We start from the raw sequence: 20,949 nt of genomic DNA, 5'->3' as shown, positions 1-20,949 counted from the left end.
TATACCAGAATATTCTATAAAATAAGAAAAAAATGAAGGTGCTGGAATGGTCAGGTCAAGGTCCAGATCCCAACCCCATTGAGATGCTGTGGCAGGATCTTAACACAGCTGTGCATAAATGAACGCCCTCAAACATCAATGAACTGAAGCAATGTTGTCGAGAAGAGTGGGCCAAAATCTCTCCTCAATGATTTGAGAGATTGATAAATACCTACAGAAAAGAAGTTGTTTCTTAAAGCGTTTCTTCTACGTGATACTGAATTACAGAGTGTACTTATTTTTTTGGAATATTGGTTTGCTTTTTGGGGGAAAAATGACTACATATTGAAATCGGTTATTTGTTTGTTTAAAGAAGTTGGTGAGGACCACACAATTGTTATTTAGGCCCTGATAAATAAAAGCATAGAATTGAAGGAGGGTATACTTTCTTTTTCCCCATGACTGCACATGTGTACATACATGCTTTCATACATAAAAACATAACAGCATGGTGCATTTTTAATACTCTTTTTACAGCGGAATAACACTATTGGGATTCAGAACAGCATGAAGCCGTAAGTAGGTCAGGGGAGCATGGGCCTCATTCTGTAGCCGAACCCACAGTCTGCCATCGCTGATTGTAAAGCATTCCACAACACGCTGACATGCCAGTACGCTTTAGCAGCAGGGCCGAGCACATTGTGTTTCAAGAATGGAGCCAAAGGGCAAAAAGTGTCCTTTTCCATTATGACGGAACCAAAACAACGACCTGGTGAGGCTGCAGGCCACGTGAAGTCACATACAGTTCCTATGTGTGACTCTGCATGAACATGACAATTTGTCTGGCACCCCATTCTCTGTGAGCCTTGGTTAGTGTCATCTTCAGCCGTATTACCACAATACAGTGTGGTATGACTGCATGACTTTTTTTTTTTGCCCCCCAACTGCCTCAATGCACCATACGGTAGATTAGAAGCGTGACGGATTTTGCAAGACGAGACGGCCTGAGCTCCACAGGAAGAGGAGGCCGGAGATGTGAGAGATTTGTAAACGGATGTATTAATACAGCTATTGTATTGTTACGGTATTGTTCTGCAGATCGTCATAACTGTAAATGTCATTGTGCGTCCTGAAACACATTAGTGTAATCGACTCACCTCTTCCAGGTTCTGAATCAAATTTAGCATGAAACTAACTTTTCAGATTGATCCCTGGTTTGTATTTATAGGCACACTGGATTTCATCAGGATTCTGTAAATCTTGGAAAATGTAGTCTCAGCTCGGAGTGTCTGACGATTTGTTTGTTGTTTTTTTCTTGTACACTTTTCTGGCTGCAAGACTGATTTAAAATATTGAAAGTTGTGATCTGATTGGCTATCCACACTTCCTTCCTTGTAGATGTACTCCGTGCTACTCTGCTGGTTTCCGATGGGTTGAAAAAAACAAAACAAACACTGACAGAATGAGCTTTCAGAGCAAGGTATAGTCATTGAAAAAAAAAAAAAAAAGTTTATAGGCAGCACTTCACAGCTCCAGGGTTCAATCCTGAGCTTGGGTTATTGTTTGCGTTTCTTTGCACGTTCTCTCCGCCTCTGATCCGCCCACCTCTAGAAAACATTCCCACTAAATTTCCGCTAGATGTGAATGCGCGCGTGTGTGTTCATGGTGCAACTGTGATGGACTGATATCCAGGCTGTATTTCCACCTCACGTCATGTGTTCCTGGGATGCGCTCTGGACGAATGACAGACGATGAATGATACGAGTGGAAAAACCTTCACGGGATTACGAAGAATTTTCTGTGAAATCGTGACGAGCAGGATTTCCTTGCAAGTTTGTACAGGTTATGGGAAAAGGACAGTCGAATTGCCTGTTTGTGTAAAACATTAGTGCTTTAGTGAAAGTCTGACTTGTGAGTGAAAGGGTTTGTGTAATCCATGATTAGCTGATTGTGCTGGATTTATTTGGCTTTGTTAGACACACATGCAGTATGTTTACATGGACAACAATAATCTAATTATTGACCTTATTCTGAATAAGACAGTATCCTGATTAAGGTGTTTACATGAGTCGCTTTTAGAATATTCCTTTCATGTTCCCGTTTCACGTTATAGAAGATAGATCGATTAACAGCACACGTCATTATGTCCCCACGCCACGCCGTCCGACGTTCCCTCCAGAATTTCACGTATCGACATACAGTTCGTCTTCGTTATGGTACCGTATACAGTTTTGGGTATTTCATTTTTAATTTTACGAAAGCTTCAAGTGCAGTTAATTATTTGTCATGCTATACGTGCTAATAGACGACTGCTTGAAGCCGTGGGCTGCGTCCCAAACCGCGTACTTACCTACTGTATAGTAGCTGAGATACATGTATTTAACCTACTATATAGTAAGTAAGTACGTGGTTTTGGACGAAGCCGTGCTCTCTTGTTTGCCGTCAAACGGTTGAGCACTGCCGTGTCTGTACGTGTCCTGTCGCAAAATGCGGTGAAAACTCCCACACGACGTTAATAGTGTGATTAAGGTGTGTACATGTCTGTAACGCACATCGATAATGCGACTAAAACAAGAATTCTCCACACGTCTTAATTCGATTTGTGTTTACTTCGAGTATGACTTTCGCTGGATTAAAGTCATCAATAATCACTGTTTTCATGCTAGTTTCTTAATCAGAGTGTCGTCTTAATCGGGTTAATATCAGATTATTGTCGTCCATGTAAATGTACTAACTGTTTACTGAATCATTAGGTATTCCCAGCAAGACTAAACATCTTCTAATCGAATGATTTTTACTTTTCTTTTCGTTTCAACCTGCTACAACCCTAGTAGCTTTGTTTGTTGATGCACCTTATGTCACGTGCTGCGTTTTCGAGTCAACACTCAGGTGTTACCTTGTGCTCATGTTTAAACTGTAGACACTTGGCCTTTTGTGCCTGGTGTGTGGGCATGCCGGCGGGAGATGATGACCCTTATCTCTTATCGCTGTGTACTGTTTTACTTTAGATGTCTGACTCTGTCGGTCTTGTTTTGTCTACAGTTTGACGCAGCGGAATAACTGAGTGTATCCATCCATCCATCCATCCATCCATCCATCATGCTTATGAACCATGTTTTGATGTTCTATATAAGGAGATGTTATTAAAAGGCTTCTGGAGGGTGTGAAATGGACTTCTAATTAATATAGTGTACGTGTTCTGAGCAGTGTGTGTGTGTGTTTTTGTGATACAGACTCTGGCTGGAGCGTAATGAGCTCACGCTTCCGGTTGCCTGCTGGCAGATCCTACAATGTCCGGGCGTCGGAGCTGGCACGTGACAGGCAGCACACCGAAGTGCTCTGCAACGTCGTTCTGTTGGACAACACCGTCCAGCCTTTTAAGGTTAACGTAAGTAACATTTTCTCTCTTCCCAGTAAGTGTTCGTGTAGACAGCGCGTCAGTATAAAAACATAAGGTGCCTTCTCTTAGCTTTTCCAGTTACCAAGACAACACCCACAATCCCTTGTTTTCTGATTTGAGGCCAGTCGTGGCCGAGTTGTTCTCGGAATCCTGTTTTGTTCCTAACATTCCTGCTGAATGAGAAGTTTCCCTTGGGGTTCCTCTGAATCAAGTACGTACTTGCGCTCACGCGTCGTGCAGCAGTGGTCTCTAATCTACAGCACTAAATCGCAGTGCAGTCACTGGACACGCCGGTTGCAACATCTCTGTGTTTATTCTCATGACCAAGCAGCAGCAGCGTGACGACTGTGTGGCCAAATATAAGGTTTCTTTTCCTCCAAGACGTTATCTAAGGGGTTATAGAACGACAGCAATCCTTAGGAGTCGCCCGTGAAAGAATTTCCATATTTATTCGTCTCTGATCTTTGTCACCCGTCACACCCTCATGATTCCAGAAATGAGTAAATATTGAGAAATGCCTGCATTTGCTTTGACAGCAGCAATGTTGTGATGAATGCACAAGTTGCTTTTTATCTTTAAATTTTGTGTGTGTGTGTGTGTGTGTGTGTGTGGCGGAGTAGGTCTGGATATGCGTAGACAGACCGGCCCATCCTCCGTTTATACAGCAGCATTTTTTTTTATGTTATAGTTGAATGATTTTTTTATATTTAAAAAAAACATTAACTTACCAGTTTTGTGTTCTTTATTTTTAAAAAAATATTCTTTAATTAATGACAACGATATAAAACGTCTGGTTTTCACAAAATGTTCTCGATGGCATTTACAGTCCCTGACCTAGTGAACTAGCATGAGGACGTGTTATTGATAGAGACCAGTGGCTCTGGATAAGGGCGTATGCTACACGCTGTAAACATAATAAAAATAAGTAACTCGGACAGTGTAATCCATATGTAAAAGTGCAGCAGTCTGTGCAAATGATATGATCCGAAGTCTTTCAAGTCGTGGTTTACATTAGTGTGTGTTCTTATGTGCAAATTTGCGCACAGTAAGGAGCATGAGTAGGATACAAACTGTTTTCTGAATTTATCCACTTATATCCAGTTTGATAAATAAGGCCCATTGCTTTTTTTAAGGAAGCACAGTTAAACTCTTTGTGACAAAAATCACTTGCATTGTAATGAAGTATAAATGTAATCAGTATGTAAATGTAGTCCGTAGAGGATTTCAGTATAGGAGGTTTTTGTGCAACTCGAATTGGCGAAATTTCAATCGTACAAAATTGTCTCGCACGCTCTTTCGCAGGGATGTTTGTCGGTAAATGAGACCTTTTAGCCGTACTCATGCTCGACGCACGAGAATCGAAGAGGACTTTGGCCGAACGCGTGTCGCGATGACGTCTGCAGCTCAAATCAGCAGTACCTTTGAAAAATTGCAAGCTCCTCGGAATAACACAGTTCATTTCTGCGGTCGTGAAATCCTGGAGCGGCTGTAAAATCAATCCTCACAAATGAAAACAAAAAACAGTCCTGTAATCCTGCATCACCATTTGTTTTTGGTAGCTAAACGTGCCTTCTCAACTTTGTAGCTTTGCTTTAACGGCCAAAACCGAAGCCGTACTATTTAACTAGCATCGAATACCCGGTTCTCGACAAATAGCACTTACTATATAAAAGAACAAAGCCTCTTCTTCTGTGCGTGTTTTTCTCACGCACTCACACTTTCTCTTCGGTTTGATCCCAGAGCAAGTGATTCAGGTGCTCAGATTTGCAGTCATTTTGTTGCCAAACCTCTCCAGGTTGTAGACATCTCATCATCAGGTCCTCGAAGAGCGGAAGGAAAAGACGCACACACAAAGACTAATCGTTTAGACAAGGCGAGGAGAGGAAAATCGAACAGGAAGACGGTTATCGGTGTTGCAGAAGCTGCCGTTCTAGGCAGTGTTGAGGTTAACAGAGAGGCCGCTGTAAATATTTCTAATGTGTTTACCTCTAGTGGTGTGTGTTATGACTGGAATGATGAAAGGAAGCAGAAAATCCAAGCATACCTATAAACACAAGAAATAAGTGAGATGTTTTTGTAAGTAGCTCAGAGTACACAGGTGTCCTCAGGGTAGTGAGAGAATTTTGTCCTCGTTCACTCAGTAGTCATGTCCTCTGTAACAAATAATACCGAATGAAGTGTGACACTAAGATAGATTTAATTTTGTTTACAGGATTTTACAGGACTGTTTCTGCCCAGGAGAAATTTCCAAGCACAAATTTGATAAACATTTAATGAATTAAATTCATTAATCCAACTTGGTCTGACAAGCAGCCAAAAAAACCAGGAGTTGGTCTATCTGGTGGATTTGCCAGCTGGTACTTTGTACGACGTGATTGAATTAATTCGTAAGCGTTTCTTTTTATTTGCCTTGCTGTTGTTTATTTCCTTAAAACAACTCATCTATGATGGTGCTGTAGCAGCGGTTACTCGTAGAGTCTTTGTATTTGTTCAGCGTGGCAGCTGGTCCATCTGACCAAGCTGGACTTTTCAGTAGGAAGTGTTAATCCGTTAACGTTCCCTGAAATCCCGAGTTGCAGTCTGATGTCTGGCCAGAATCTCTCAGCAACCCATGGGATGGGGATTAGGCAGCGAGTTTGTTGACTGTGTTGTCTAGTTAAAGCGTCTTCATTTTTTGCAGACTCAATCTCAGAATCCATTGCATGTTCGAACCCTGCCTAGCAATCTTGGTTGTTGCAGAAGCAAAGATAAATGTATGATGTGTGTGATATGATGTGTAACCTGAAATAGATGTGCAACTGCTGGTACCACAGTATGCGCTCTTTCACCTGTGGTGTGTGACAAATTCTCATCAGCTCTGCTCGATGTAATTCATTTCAATCTTTTGCTTCTGTGTGAAATGTGGGAATTAGTTAAAAAAAATAAAATAAAAATAAATCAAAGGTTCTCGTTTCTTTGTGAAAAGGACTTGAATGGTTACCTGAGTGGGTTAGTGAAGATACAGGCCAAGAAGAATTCTGACAATATTAAAACATAAACAAAAAGCACATTGCTGCCCGTCTGCAGTTTGCTAAAGATCACGTGGACACGCCAGAATGCTAATGGAAATTTTTGTGGATGGATGAGACCAAAACAGAACCTTTTCTGTTTAAATGAGAAGCATTATGTTTGGAGAAAGGAAAACACTGAATTCCAGCATAAGAACTTTATCCCATTTGTGAAACATGGTGGTGGTAGTATCATGGTTTGGGTCTGTTTTGCTGCATCTGGGCCAGGACTACATGCCATCATTGATGGAACAATGAATTCTGAAATATACCAACAAATTCTAATGGAAAATGTTAGGACATCTGTTCATGAACTGAATCTCAAGAGAAAGTGGGTCATGCAGCAGGACAATGACTCTAAACATACAAGTCATTCTACCAAAGAATCGGTAAAGAAGAATACAGTTAATGTCCCGACCTTAATCCAATAGAAATGTTGTGGAAGGACCTGAAGCAAGCAGTTCATATGAGGAAACCCACCAACGTCCCAGAGTTGAAGCTGTTCTGTACTGAGGAACGGGCTAAAATTCCTCCAAGACGATGTGCAGGACTGATCAACAGTTACTGCAAACGTTTACTAGCAGTTATTGCTGCACAAGGGGGTCACACCAGATACTGAAGCAAAGGTTCACATACTTTTTCCACTCACAGATATGAAATATTGGATCATTTTCCTCAATGAAGAAATGACCAAGTGTAATATTTTTGTCTCATTTGTTTAATTGGGTTCTCTTTGTCTACTTTTAGGACTTCTGATAATGTTTTAGATCATATTAATGCAGAAATATAGAAAATTCTAAAGGGTTCACAAATTTTCAAGCACACGTGTGTGTATACATGTATATCTCAGCCAAATCTTCTATCAGTGGTCCACCTGCTGGTGAAGTCAAATAGCCCTGGTTTAAGTCTTCTGCTGTGTGGAGTGTCTTTCCTTCTCAACGCCGTTCGACTCCTCCCACAGGCCTCAAGATGATTTCTGGACAAGCTGCCTCCTGTCTTCGCACATATCTGTCATTCCGGTGGACAGGCCTGCACACCTGTTCCCTCACAGCACACGACACCCATCTATCTCTCTCCATTCTCTCTGCACACACTATCCGACACCATCGCACCACACGAGTCACAGTCCTGCAGCTGCTTAATGTGCTTCACTCTCAGCTTTTAGCCTCAGGCTCAGGGGGAGTGCTGTTTGTGGTCTGATTGTGTTACATTTAACACACACACACACACACACACACTCTCTGACATAATTTATCTTCTGTCTCTTCTGTTTAGTTGGCGATGAGGTAATAGCAATAGCATAGTGCAGCTGAAGTCTCCAATCTGATTGGTCAGAAGGTGCTGATTAGTTTTCAATAACAGCATGGCTATGAGACAGTTCACAGGGTCAGGCTATATCAGTCCGGTGAGGAGTTTTTTGTGATTGGTGCCGCCAGAAATGCTTGATTTTTCTGCAGCTTTTTTCAAAATTTGTGATGCAGAGTTTTTTTTTCTACTTTATTTTTGGTGGAAAACTACTTGAATTGGCGGAATTGCAACTGCACGAATTAGTCTTTCACAGAGGGCTTCGGCCTTCACTCCCACTCGGACAGCACGGCCAGTTTTGCTCCCTTGATTATTGTGGCATCGCCTGGATTCGAGCTCTCGATCTTCAGGCCATAGGGCGTTGCCTATTTGTTTGATTCCTCACTTAATCGCGAAGCAGATTATCTTCTCCTGCATGAGGTTTTTATGTGTCTGACTTCCTTTTTAGCGAGTACGCCTCTTTAAGCCACATCCACAACATTCTCCTGCCGTGTGTGTGTGTGTGTGTGTGTGTGTGTGTGTGTGTGTGTGTGTGTCTGTCTGTTTCTGTGTGTGTCAGACTTATTTCTGTGCCCTGTTTTTCCTTCTCCTCGACTCCTGTAAATAAAACATGATTTAAGTCTCGCTGTGCCTGAGGAGTGTGTGCTTCTGTTGAACGCTTGTTAGCGTGCCAGAAAAACAGCACAGCAGTACAGTAAGGCCTGCTTTTAGAGAGGCAGCCATCACACATTCTTTAGGAGCTCCACAGTGCAATTCCTGCCACCTCAAGCACAGCTATGACTGAAAACACACACACACACACACACACACTCAGAATTCTGCAGTAAGCCTGTACTTCTAGTTCACTGGTGTTGAAGTGTGTCTTCTCAGGACAGCTGTGGCCAAGGAAGGAAATGCTGATGCTAAGCATGGTCAAATTTCTGTTGACCCCCCCCCCCCCCCCCAAAAGCCTGAAAAAGAAAGATAATGCAGTGACTAATTCCTGATGAAATGTGTTCCTTCCGTTTTAGATGCTCGAAAATTCTCCTTGTATCTGGTGTTAATTTGGTCATTTTCAGCAGAAACACAAGACCCTGATAAAGGAACACAGATAAGATTCATATATTTTCAAACTGCTTTAGATATTTATTTTAGCCATTAGCCTTAATGCATCACTCACAATATAGTAATTGCAGTTACAGTGGTGCTTGAAAGTTTGTGAACCCTTAAAATTTTCTATATGTCTGAATAATTATGACCCAGAACATCGTAAGATTTTCACACAAGTCCTAAAAGTAGACAAACAGACCCCCAATGAAACAAATCAGACAAAATTATTATCCTTGGTCATTTATTTGTTTTGGGAAATGATCAAATATTACATAGCTGTGAATGGCAATAGTATGTGAGCCTCTAGAATTAGCAGTAAATTTGAAGGTGAGATTGGAGTCAGGTGATTTCAATCACTGGGATAACAATCAGGTGTGAGCGAGCACCCGATTTTATTTAAAATGTCTGATCTTCACAACACAGTGTTGATGCTCATCAGGCTGGAAAAGGTTACAAAACCGTTTCCAAAGAGTTTGGACTCCACCAATCCACAGTCAGAGAAGTTGTGTACAAATGGAGGAAATTCTACAGGAAAATGTCAGGATATCTGTTCATGAACTGAATCTCAACATGGCTTTCCTTTTGTTGTACTATCAAACACTGAGGCGCAGCACCATGTTCTGTACGATGCACGGGGCAGCATGTAAACGACGAAGACACTCCCATCTCGGCAACTTCTACAGAAATCTCTTATCCCGTGCGAATTGGCGATAAATATCACGGGCAAATCTCAGGTTTATATTATTGTGCTCATTCATTAATACGTTATATATATATATATATATATATAGAATGTTTCTGCAGTAACAACCCCTTCACATGGTGGATGCTCCATGTAATGTAAGACTAATACTACAGGGACTAATTTCTTATTTTCCAAAAAAAAAAAAAAAAAGCTTTCCGCTTTGAGATGTCTATTTCTGCTTTGCGCTTGACTGTGCACGAGGCCGTTTTTACTCCTGCGCGGGCGGTAATTGAAGATCACGAAGCAAAGGGAAAGAGCACAGCCGATGTGACCGCTATTTAATAACACCATTCTTTCATTTGAGTGATTTTCCTCCAGAAGGAAGAGAGCACTGCTTGATCTTTTGTTTTCTGTGGTCATGCTTTTATGCATCTCGGTTAAGTTCACCTCGATTAATCTTTTTTTTTTCCCCCCTGCCATTTGGTCTAATCGCCTCTGGCTTGTTATAATCTGAGCAAGCGGACTGTGGGTTTCAAGTTAAATCAGTCGGTTTTTGTGTCTTATTTATGGGTTTATGTGCGTGTTTAGTGATGTATTTCTTTTAAAGACTAACTGTTAAGAAGAATAACTGTGTCACAGCTGTAACCAGTCCTTCCAGGATTTAGCGATTTTTGCAGTCGCAGGAATTAACACGAAATCAAACAAACTCGGCAATATTCCGAGGAGCATTCAGCCACAGCCCTCTCCGAATCACGTGCATCGAACATGAGTACAGCTAAAGCGTCTTATTTACTAACAAACATCACTGCGAAAGAGCGTGCCAAACAATTTTGCCAATTCAAGTAGGTTTCCGCAAAAAAAAAACAACTTTAAGTTGCATCACAATTTTTTTTTAAAAACTGCAGCAAAATCAAGCATTTTTGGCTGCAACGATCACAAAAAAACTCTGCGAAATCCTGTACAGACTGAATAGCATAGGTGAGAACAGGAAACACCTTGTCTCTTGGAGATTCCCCAACATTAACTCTAACTATAAACCGGCAAAATGTGTGATGTCGTTCATGAATAATTTAAACATTACAATTGCTGCCAAATCACTGTATTATAAGCAGAATAAAACACTCCAGACTGTTTTGTTATGCAATAATAATGTACTTCAAGGGGTAGCGGCACTCTGCTTGCACGTTGTGCCGTATCAGACCCCAACAGCACGGTTTGTCGTGTGCTATTCCTTACAGATTTATGAGCACAGCCCCAAACACAGTGCTGTATAGTGCAAATAAACATCAGAAGCAGTACTGCCTCTACCTCCAGCAGCTTCAGTAGTGTAATCCACACAAAACCTGGCACCATTTGAGTGTGTATTTGATTATAAAAATCTAAGCTTGTGAATTTTCCTAAAGGACATTATAAACTATAGTGCCCTCCACTAATATTGGCACCCTTGGTAAATATGAGCAAAGAAGGCTGTGAGAAATTGTCTTTATTATTTAACCTTTTGATGTTTTGTTAAAAAAATTCACCAAAATACTCTGCTCTCATGGATATAAAACAACTGTAAACACAACACAGGTTAATAAAAAAAGTACCTTTGTTAAATGTAGGTGTGCAACAATTATTGGCACCCCTATGAATTCATATGAGAAAATATATTTGAAGTATATTCCCACTGATATTTATTATTATTATTATTATTATTTATTTTTTTTAGTATGCCTGGGTGACTAGGAACAGGAAATTTTTCATCCGTGACTTCCTGTTTTGCAGGGTTATAAATATGAAGTAACACACAGGCCAAATTCCCTTAGTCATTCATAACAATGGGTAAGACCGAGGAATATAGCTATGCGGCAAAAGGTTGTTGAGCTTGAGAAGTGGCTATGAGAAAATAGCACAAGCAGTGAAAATGCCCTTTTCCACCATCAGGGCAATAATTAAGAAAAAATAATATATATATATTAGTCTGAACGCACTGTGAATAGGATGGTTCGAGTGGCCAAAAAATCTCCAAGGATCACAGCTGGAGAATTGCAGAAGTTAGGTTAGTCTTTGGGTCATAAAGTCTCCAAAACTACAATCCGAAGTCACCTACATCACTACAAGTTGTTTGGAAGGGTTTCAAGAAAAAAGTCTCTACTCTCATCCAGAAACTAACTTGAGCTTCTTCAGTTTGCCAGACACTACTGGAACTTCAAATGGGATCGGGTTCTATGGTCAGATGAAACCAAAATAGAGCTTTTTGGCAATAAACACCAGAGGTAGTTTTGGTGCACACAGAGAGGCAAAGTACCTCATGCCAACAGTTAAATATGGTGGTGGCTCTTTAATGCTTTGGGACTGTTTTTCTACCAGAGGACCTGGACATTTTGTTAGGATAAATGGCATAATGGACTCTATCAAATATCAACAGATATTAAATGAAAACCTGACTACGTCTGCCAGAAAGCTTAAAATGGGTCGTGGTTAGATCTTCCAGCAGGACAATGATCCAAAACATACATCAAAATCAACACAAAGTCAAGGTCCTGCCACGGCCATCCCAGTCCCCTGACTTGAACCCCATAGAAAACCAGTGGGGTGAACTGAAGAGGAGAGTCCACCAGCGTGGACCTTGAAATGTGAAGGATCTGGAGAGATTCTGTATGGAGGAATGGTCTCAGATCCCTTTCCATCTATTCTCCAACCTCATCAGGCATTATAGGAGAAGACTCGGAGCTGTTATCTTGGCAAAGAGAGGTAGCACATAATATTGACTAAAAGGATATTTTGTTTGTCATTGTTTATCCATGAGAGCAATTTTTGTGATTTTTTTTTTTAAACAAAAGATCAAAAGGTTAAACAATAAAGACAATTTTTCACAGCCTTCTTTGCTCATATTTACCAAGGGTGCCAATATTAGTGGAGGGCACTGTATACTACAAATCAGAACCTTCAGCCAGTCTCTGTGCAGTTAGTGTTGCACAGAGTAAAGAGTTGTATTGTAATGATGGCAATAAACACCAGTAATTTGCGGTTTATTCACTGCCTCATGGTCACATTTTTAATTACACCTGGCCCTAACTCGGACTCTAATGAAATGTTAGAAACGGATGCTGATCTGATGGCTTGAATTCAAAACTACACCAAAACCTTTTGTTTTTAATAACCTTTTATTTGTACTAATGAAGGATGATGTCTTTTATGGACATTAGTCTACTTGACGACAATGAAGCACGGTCTTGCTGCTTGAGTTACAGCACATTCCGGAGTTGTGGCATGAATTGTAAAGAAGGTCGCATACAAATGTGACATCCAGTGTGAATTCTGCGTAATTCTTGACTTGGTTTTCAGATGTCATGTTTTTTCTGAAGATAACCAGGCTTGTGGCAGTCTTGACTGCGTCCTCGCGCTGCATGTGTTAAAGCTCTGAAGGCGTTCAGCATCGCTTCTGATCCCTCGAGACGAGTCTGTCATACATGTCATGTTATGATTCCATCTGTTGACTGTCTGTCTGTTCCTCCTGGGACCAAGGTGCCGTACATGAGACACCAGCCTTAACTTGTATCTGAGTGCTGTAACAGATCTGACAGCTGATATAAAAAATAATAAAATAAAAATCTGTCTAATTAACTAACACAGCACTAACACTGAGACTCGAGCTTGACTAAGAGATAGAGGAACTATTACAGGCTAGCCTAAATCATGAGGCTTCATAATCATAAACTTTGTCAGCTGCATGTATTTCAGAGTTTCGATTATAAAAAAAAAATGTTTACTGGATCAGTCTGTACGGGACAAGGCACATGGTGGGAAAAGGAATAGAAAAATAAATCAACTCTTGGCACTCTGTGTATATAGTTCACGTCACGTTTGCCACGGAATAGACCAGATCCTTGTAATAGTTGTAGTTCCTCTTTAAAGTCAGTTTACGCACATGTCTGTGCCACATCTTCTCACGACTCCTGACTTCGTAAATTGCAACAGTACACACTTTAACCAAGTGAACTAAATAGTACACAGATATAGTGTAGCAATGTGTTACATTGACTTTTACAAAACTTTTTTAACCGTCTGCCGACCTGCACTTTGTTCAAGACGATATTCCACAGCCATCCGTGACCCAAGAGATCTCTGGGAGGAAGGGATGCTTGTGATTGGCTAGTGCCTCTGTGATTGACAGGGAAGAGAGAGAGGGAGAGAGGGAGGGAGATAGGGGAGGCTGGTGAGGCAATGATTGTTCATCAAAGTTATAATGTAGGTGAGAACAGAAACTAACTTCCACAACATTAAATCTAACGAAGTGTGCAATGTTTTGTACCTTAATAAATGAAACATTGTAATCATTGGCACATCGCTGTATGTAAGTGGAACAACAGACTTCAGACCGCCGTGCTGTTATATGAAATTATTGCACTACGCTTGCACGTTGTGCCTCCAACCGTACTCATGGCCACCTGACCAGCTGATCATTGCCTTAAATAGCTCTTGATCAACTAAAGTATGTGTTAGATTTTGATCGGAGATTAAACCTGCAGGAAGGTAGAGCTCAAGGAGGAGGGTTGGTGACCTAATAGTGTTACGTATACATGAAATATTATGAAATAAGTGACACGCTGGCTGACTCCAAAATGATTCTCACATTTTTTTGTGTAATTATGTGAACCACAGATTTCATCTCTGTGGTTTTTAATATTGCACAACAGATCACATTCCTCAGTGAAAATAGATTCTCATTGTTTTTAGTCAGATTGTGACATGTCTTTTACTGTGTGTGTGTGTGTGTGTGTGTGTGTGTGTGTGTTGATCCTGCAGAAGCACGATCAAGGACAGGTCCTGCTGGACGCAGTTTTTAAGCACCTGGAGCTGACCGAGAGAGATTATTTCGGGCTGTACCTGGCCGACGAGTCCTCCGACAGTCCGGTGAGTTCAGAGGTCAAACTCAAGCTTAAGCTAAGAAGCCCCACCCCCGACTTTTCACAGTGGGATCAGTTTAAGCTGGTATAGTAACCCAGCCTACATTTCAGAATGTAAGTCGCTATAATTTTAAAGGAAGATTTATTCATATAGCCATGCCTCAGTGAGTGTGCTGTTTTCCACATAATAAGCACAATGCTGAGAACGTGCTACTTAAACACAAAACCAGGAGCTCACCGTGTAAGAAGGCAGACGATCGATTTGATGTTAAATAGCTGCCTGCTCAAGATATACTGTAGTGCCGCACCTCAAACTCATCCAGCGCGATAGATCATGGAGCGACATCATGTTGGACCGATGCCTCGTTATTGAGTGTCCCGTCCCCCCCCTGTTGTCTTTTACAGAGGTGGCTGGATCCAAACAAACCCATCAGGAAGCAATTAAAAAGTAAGTATATTGAAATATGGCACTTAATCACGCAGCTGTTCGGTGTGAGGTGTGTAGTCATGCACTTGTCGACACGTTCACGCCGTTTCCTCTTTGTCCAGGGGGATCTCCTCATCATCTGAACTTCCGGGTGAAGTTTTTTGTGAGTGACCCCAGCAAACTTCAGGAAGAGTACACACGGTATGTGTAATTCGCCTTCCACGGGATTTTGCCTGGGTTTTCAGTGGGCTTAGGTGCTGTCTGGGTTCCTGGTGGTGGTATTTGGGGGGGGATTTTAGGTTATTTTAAGTTTACATTGTTTTCCACCATTATCCTTATCCATTATCCTTAGTCAAAAGTCTGTTCATTTCACCAAATAACATGTTTGAGATTTAATGAAAGTATATGTGGATTCCCTTAACTTGTACACATAGGAAGAATAAACATGCTGAAATACATATGTAATTATGTCAAAATGCAACCAGACGATATAAAGGAGACAGATGGAGAATTTCTTGATTTATTTCAACATTTAGACCGTGTTTTCAAAAAGCAAAAATGCCTTGAGCTTCTTTTGGGGTGCTCTCAACTGAATTTTGGCGAGATATATATATATACTTCTTTAGTTGTAAAATAGGCTCCATTATGTCTATCTGTTCTTTATCTGTTGTCGCTATTGGTAACATTCACATGAATTACTCCAGAGCAAAAAAAGTTTATACTACATTAATTCTTTGTTGAGGCTTACCTTATCGACGGCCTTAGCTACCACCCCGAGCAGGCGGTACAGAGGAATTTCCAGTCAGCTGTTCGATTACCTTGGAGATGAGCATCTGTCACACACCAATCACCAAAACGTTCGACCAAACACCGAGTGTTAATGGGCAGCTCGTTCCTGCTGCCAGCTTACCTCACTGTTTGAGATCAAGCCACCTCTCTGGGTTTTAACATTCATTCTGACATGTTGCCTAAATGCCTTTTTCGGCCGGTGCTCCGTGAGACCACTTGGGTGCATTGCTTAAGGCTTTCTGTATTAGGGAAAACCTTGCATTCGTTATCTTTCACAGCACCCAACCCGAGGGCTGGGCGATATATCAATATAATACTGATATCGTGATATTTATGTTTTTAATAATGACTAATTAAATAGTACTGAATGGATGCCGTGGATTTGATGTAATTATTATTTTTTTAAATAATCTTTGTCTTTGTAGGCGTTAAAGAATTTTCTTGTTTGTTTGTTTTGTTGTTGTTTATTTTACTTCTGTTCTGCGGACAGTTTGTTAGCTAAATTATCTATTTAGCGCATCGTGTATCATTGAAATGTCCTCAAGTATCGTGATATGTTTTTGTCATATCGCCCAGCCCTACCCAAGCCACAATCAAGATTGTATTTAATTGTAATTTGTGCAAATTAGAAGCCTGCCTAATACCCCCCAACCTGACCCCCCCCCCCCCCCCAAACGGCACCGCTCCCTTTAAAGTAGCCATTGCATGGACTGCGTTTGAATATTGACATGCTGTTGTTATGTGTAGTTATTATAATAACATTGCCTGAACGGTATTAAAATCCCACCGGAGCTTAAACATAGTCTTTCAGGCAAACCGAGGGAGCAAAATGAGCGAGTTTTCGTCATAAATCGAATGTGTGTTTCTCAATGTGACTGTGGATTTTCTCTCTCTCTCTCTCTCTGTCTCCCTCATGCTTGCTCGCTGTGTGTCTGTCTCTCTCACTCTTCACTCCAAAGGTACCAGTATTTTTTGCAGATCAAGCAGGACATACTTAGTGGGAGGTGAGCAGCCACTACATCTTCCATATACAAAACATAAATGAACGGAAAAAAAAAAGTTAAATGAAAAGTAGTTAGGTGAATTAACAGAGTGTGTATTGTGTGCTTTAGACTGCCCTGTCCGCACAACACTGCCGCACTACTGGCGTCCTACGCTGTTCAGTGTGAGTATACACAGATTTCAGACTGAAAGCTGTTTAAATCCGTAATCCGCTCACTATCAAGTGCATGTGGACGACTGTAGACTAAAGAACACGGACAAATTCAGACTTCCAGCGTGCAGTATATTTAGTATATACTTGTGTTTGTGTAGAGATGGGAGGAAATGATTCACAATATGACTTCACGCTTTGCCATCTGGTTTTACAAATGCCACCTTTTTCGTGCTGTAATGCTCCAAGCAAGACACTTTCAGTGAAGCGAGACAGAAATCATCCATAACGGGTTAGCTTAGCTAAGCTGCTTGGATCCTCGATTCACCTGAACTGCAGCTCATCTGTGATTGGACACATCTGTTTGAATTACTCAAAAGAACAGGAAAAGGCGCTGGGTGATATAAGTAAGGGATAACACGCGAAGGCCGTGCTGTTGTACGGAAATAACGCACGCCAGTAGGGGGAGATGTGGCGCAATGCGCAAGCGAATTTTCATATAACAGCATGGTCCGGAGTCTTTTATTCCACTATACCACAGCATTGTGTCAATGATGGCAGTGTTTCATTTCTTAATGTAAATTAATAGTTTATTCTTCAATTTTATGTTACGGAATTTCCAAGAGACCAGTTCCTGTTCTCACTTATGTTGTAGCCATGAAACATTCTTTCCCTCACCAGTCTCTCTCTTTCCCTCTCTCTCTGTGTCTCTCCTCTCTCTCTCTGTGTCTTTCCTCTATCTGTCTCTGTCTCTCTCTCTGTGTCTTTCCTCTCTCTCTCTCTCTCTGTGTCTCTCCTCTCTCTCTGTGTCTTTCCTCTATCTGTCTCTCTCTCTCGCTCTCTCTTAGTGTCTTTCCTCTACCTGTCTCTCTCGCTCTGTGTCTTTCCTCTCTCTCTCTCTCTCTCTCTCTGTGTCTCTCCTCTCTCTGTGTCTTTCCTCTATCTGTCTCTCTCTCTCTGTGTCTCTCCTCTCTCTGTGTCTCTCCTCTCTGTCTCTTCTCTCTCTCTGTCTCTCCTCTCTCTCTCTCTCTGTCTCTCTTTCTGTCTCTGTCCTCTCTCTCTGTTCTTCTTTCTCTCTCTCTCTCTCTGTCTCTCTTTCTGTCTCTGTCTCTGTCCTCTCTCTCTGTCCTTCTCTCTCTCTCTCTCTCTCTCTGTCCTTCTCTCTCTTTGTCTGTCTCTCTCTGTCCTTCTCTCTCTGTCTCTTTCTCTTTTGTCTCTCTCTCTCTCTGTCTCTCTCTCTCTCTCTCAAAAGAAAAATGCAGCTTGTCATTTTACCAAGAAACCGGAAAGAGTAAACACTCTCTCTCCTGAATACTCTCCTGTGCCGATAAACATTGCAAAGCACTATGTCTGTTAGAGAGCACTTAAACTGAGACTCCTTTCAAAATGAACCTTTTTTTAATTTAATCGTGAAGCCATTCAAGTCCCAGTAAATGAGCTGTTGCTATAGAAACAATAACCTATCAGAATGAGTGCATTAATATTAACCTGTTGTTCGTGTTCCAGCCAGAAGTACTGTCCGAGCCGTGCTGTTATGCAAAAATAATGCAAACCAATCAGATTCGAGACTTCAACCTGACGCTGTGATATAATACAGTAGAGCATATTATTGTTGTAGCTGTTGGTTCATGGTGATTGTTGAACTTTGAATTGTTGCCGATGAAGTCGTCGTGGTTGCGCACGAGAATAGCATTTAACGTGGGTTTGGCATCGTACACACGATCCACCGGAAAAGCAAAAAAGGAAATTCTGAAACCAGGCCACTGTTCGAAAACCTACCAAGTTCTTACGTGTCCCTTGTGAAAAGTGCAGCAGATCCGGGCCAGCGCAGCACATTCCAGCGGTGCAGAGCCTCGACGCTTAACAAGCTGGAGCTTGTAAAACTTCGAGATGTACTCTCACAGTACGGCTCCTGAAACACCACATTAACCAGACCAGGCCGATTCAGCCGAGCGTGTGTGTGTAAGGGGGGGAGGGTGGGGGGTTCTGTGTTGGTCCCCTCATCACCAGATTGACCTCAATAATCATGACTCGGACAGATGCTCAGGACTCTTGAAGGGTTGAATGTGTGGTTACGGCGGTACGTAGGACCGAGGGGATGTGAACCAGCACGCCAGCTTTCCGTATCCCCTGAACGGATAGCATTCTGATTCATCGCTGGAACACTTGCATTGCTCACTAACTCCTGTAGCTGTGTTGAATGAATCTTAATCGATCCTCGGGGGTGAGTGCTTAAGCACTTTTCTGGACAGCTAAGTACAAGGCAATTTCCTCTGCTGTCTAATCTCAGAACCCAGCCACTTGTAAAATATACCGGATTTATTATACATTAAAGCTCTCCCTCACTGCACCGGGTTTCTGTCGTATTGATGCAGATACAAACGCACGTTCAAATGCACCGTCTTTGAGATTATGATTTAAGATGTGTAGCAAGCACTAGCACTGATTTTTATTTTTTTATGTTATCAAATGACGTACAAGGTAGAACTGTAGGTCACAGTGTGAATACGCGCTTTCCGAAACAACGCACTAAAACATACATAAAGCGATCTTGTGTTATTGTAGTGTACTCCTTGTTCTGTTGTTATTTCAGGGGAGCAGGTTTTCACAGCTAGGGCAGTTTTCACCTAGTTTTGTTGATACGTGTTCAAGTTAACATAAAATGTGTGAATATTTGGTTTCATTTTTCTTAGTGATGCACCGATACGAAATTTCTCAGACGATACCGATAACCGATTATTCAGAGTGATATTGGCCGATACCGATAACCGATTATTCAGAGTGATATCGGCCGATACCGATAACCGATTATTCAGAGTGATATCGGCCGATACCGATAACAGATCATTCAGAGTGATATCGGCCGATACCGATAACAGATCATTCAGAGTGATATCGGCCGATACCGATAACAGATCATTCAGAGTGATATCGGCCGATACCGATAACCGATCATTCAGAGTGATATCGGCCGATACCGATAACCGATCATTCAGAGTGATATCGGCCGATACCGATAACAGATTATTCAGAGTGATATCGGCTGATACTGATACAGATAGTTCTGCCTTTCATGCCTTCTTTTAAATTAATAATAATTAATTCCGCAATTTTGAAAGAAATTCTCTCCATTTCACTGGGCTTTTAAAACTAAATTCTGAAGATTAAAGTAAGATTTCTTAACTTATTGAATGTTATTAATTCATATTAACATTGACTGAATTCTAAAAACCTCCTGTTAGTCTCACATTCACTCACCACAAACAAAAGCATTTCTACTTCATCACTGACATCAAACTGGTAATATATAATATCAACTTTTACAGTGAGGGAAAAAAGTATTTGATCCCCTGCTGATTTTGTACGTTTGCCCACTGACAAAGAAATGATCAGTCTATAATTTTAATGGTAGTTGTATTTGAACACTGAGAGACAGAATAACAACAAAAAAATCCAGAAAAACGCATGTCAAAAATTTTATAAATTAATTTGCATTTTAATGAGGGAAAAAAGTATTTGACCCCCTCTCAATCAGAGAGATTTCTGGCTCCCAGGTGTCTTTTATACAGGTAACGAGCTGAGATTAGGAGCACACTGTTAAAGGGAGTGCTCCTAATATCAGTTTGTTACCTGTATAAAAGACACCTGTCCACAGAAGCAATCAATCAATCAGATTCCAAACTCTCCACCATGGCCAAGACCAAAGAGCTCTCCAAGGATGTCAGGGACAAGACTGTAGACCTACACAAGTCTGGAATGGGCTACAAGACCATTGCCAAGCAGCTTGGTGAGAAGGGGACAACAGTTGGTGCGATTATTCGCAAATGGAAGAAGCACAAAAGAACTGTCAATCTCCCTCGGCCTGGGGCTCCATGCAAGATCTCACCTCGTGGAGTTGCAGTGATCATGAGAACAGTGAGGAATCAGCCCAGAACTACACGGGAGGATCTTGTCAATGATCTCAAGGCAGCTGGGACCATAGTCACCAAGAAAACAATTGGTAACACACTACGCCGTGAAGGACTGAAATCCTGCAGCGCGCGCAAGGTCCGCTGCTCAAGAAAGCACATATACATGCCCGTCTGAAGTTTGCCAATGAACATCTGAATGATTCGGAGGACAACTGGGTGAAAGTGTTGTGGTCAGATGAGACCAAAATGGAGCTCTTTGGCATCAACTCAAC

At 41.4% G+C, this 20,949-nt stretch overlaps 1 protein-coding gene across 1 annotated transcript in view; it reads left to right on the top strand.

Moving 5' to 3' along the window:
* Positions 1-20,949, top strand: part of ptpn4a (protein tyrosine phosphatase non-receptor type 4a) — a 79,986-nt gene that overhangs the window by 21,251 nt on the left and 37,786 nt on the right. The window contains exons 2-7 of the mRNA XM_053626523.1: positions 3,213-3,367; positions 14,297-14,404; positions 14,803-14,845; positions 14,947-15,025; positions 16,573-16,617; positions 16,726-16,778. Coding sequence (XP_053482498.1) covers positions 3,230-3,367; positions 14,297-14,404; positions 14,803-14,845; positions 14,947-15,025; positions 16,573-16,617; positions 16,726-16,778 — 466 coding nt within the window. The 5' untranslated portion in view covers positions 3,213-3,229. The remainder of the gene's footprint in view (positions 1-3,212; positions 3,368-14,296; positions 14,405-14,802; positions 14,846-14,946; positions 15,026-16,572; positions 16,618-16,725; positions 16,779-20,949) is intronic.

The sequence above is a fragment of the Ictalurus furcatus genome, chromosome 6 (genome assembly GCF_023375685.1).
Source record: "Ictalurus furcatus strain D&B chromosome 6, Billie_1.0, whole genome shotgun sequence".
NCBI lineage: Eukaryota > Metazoa > Chordata > Actinopteri > Siluriformes > Ictaluridae > Ictalurus > Ictalurus furcatus.
The sequence above is the reverse complement of the archived record's forward strand: the minus strand, read 5'-3'. Positions and strand labels throughout refer to the sequence as shown.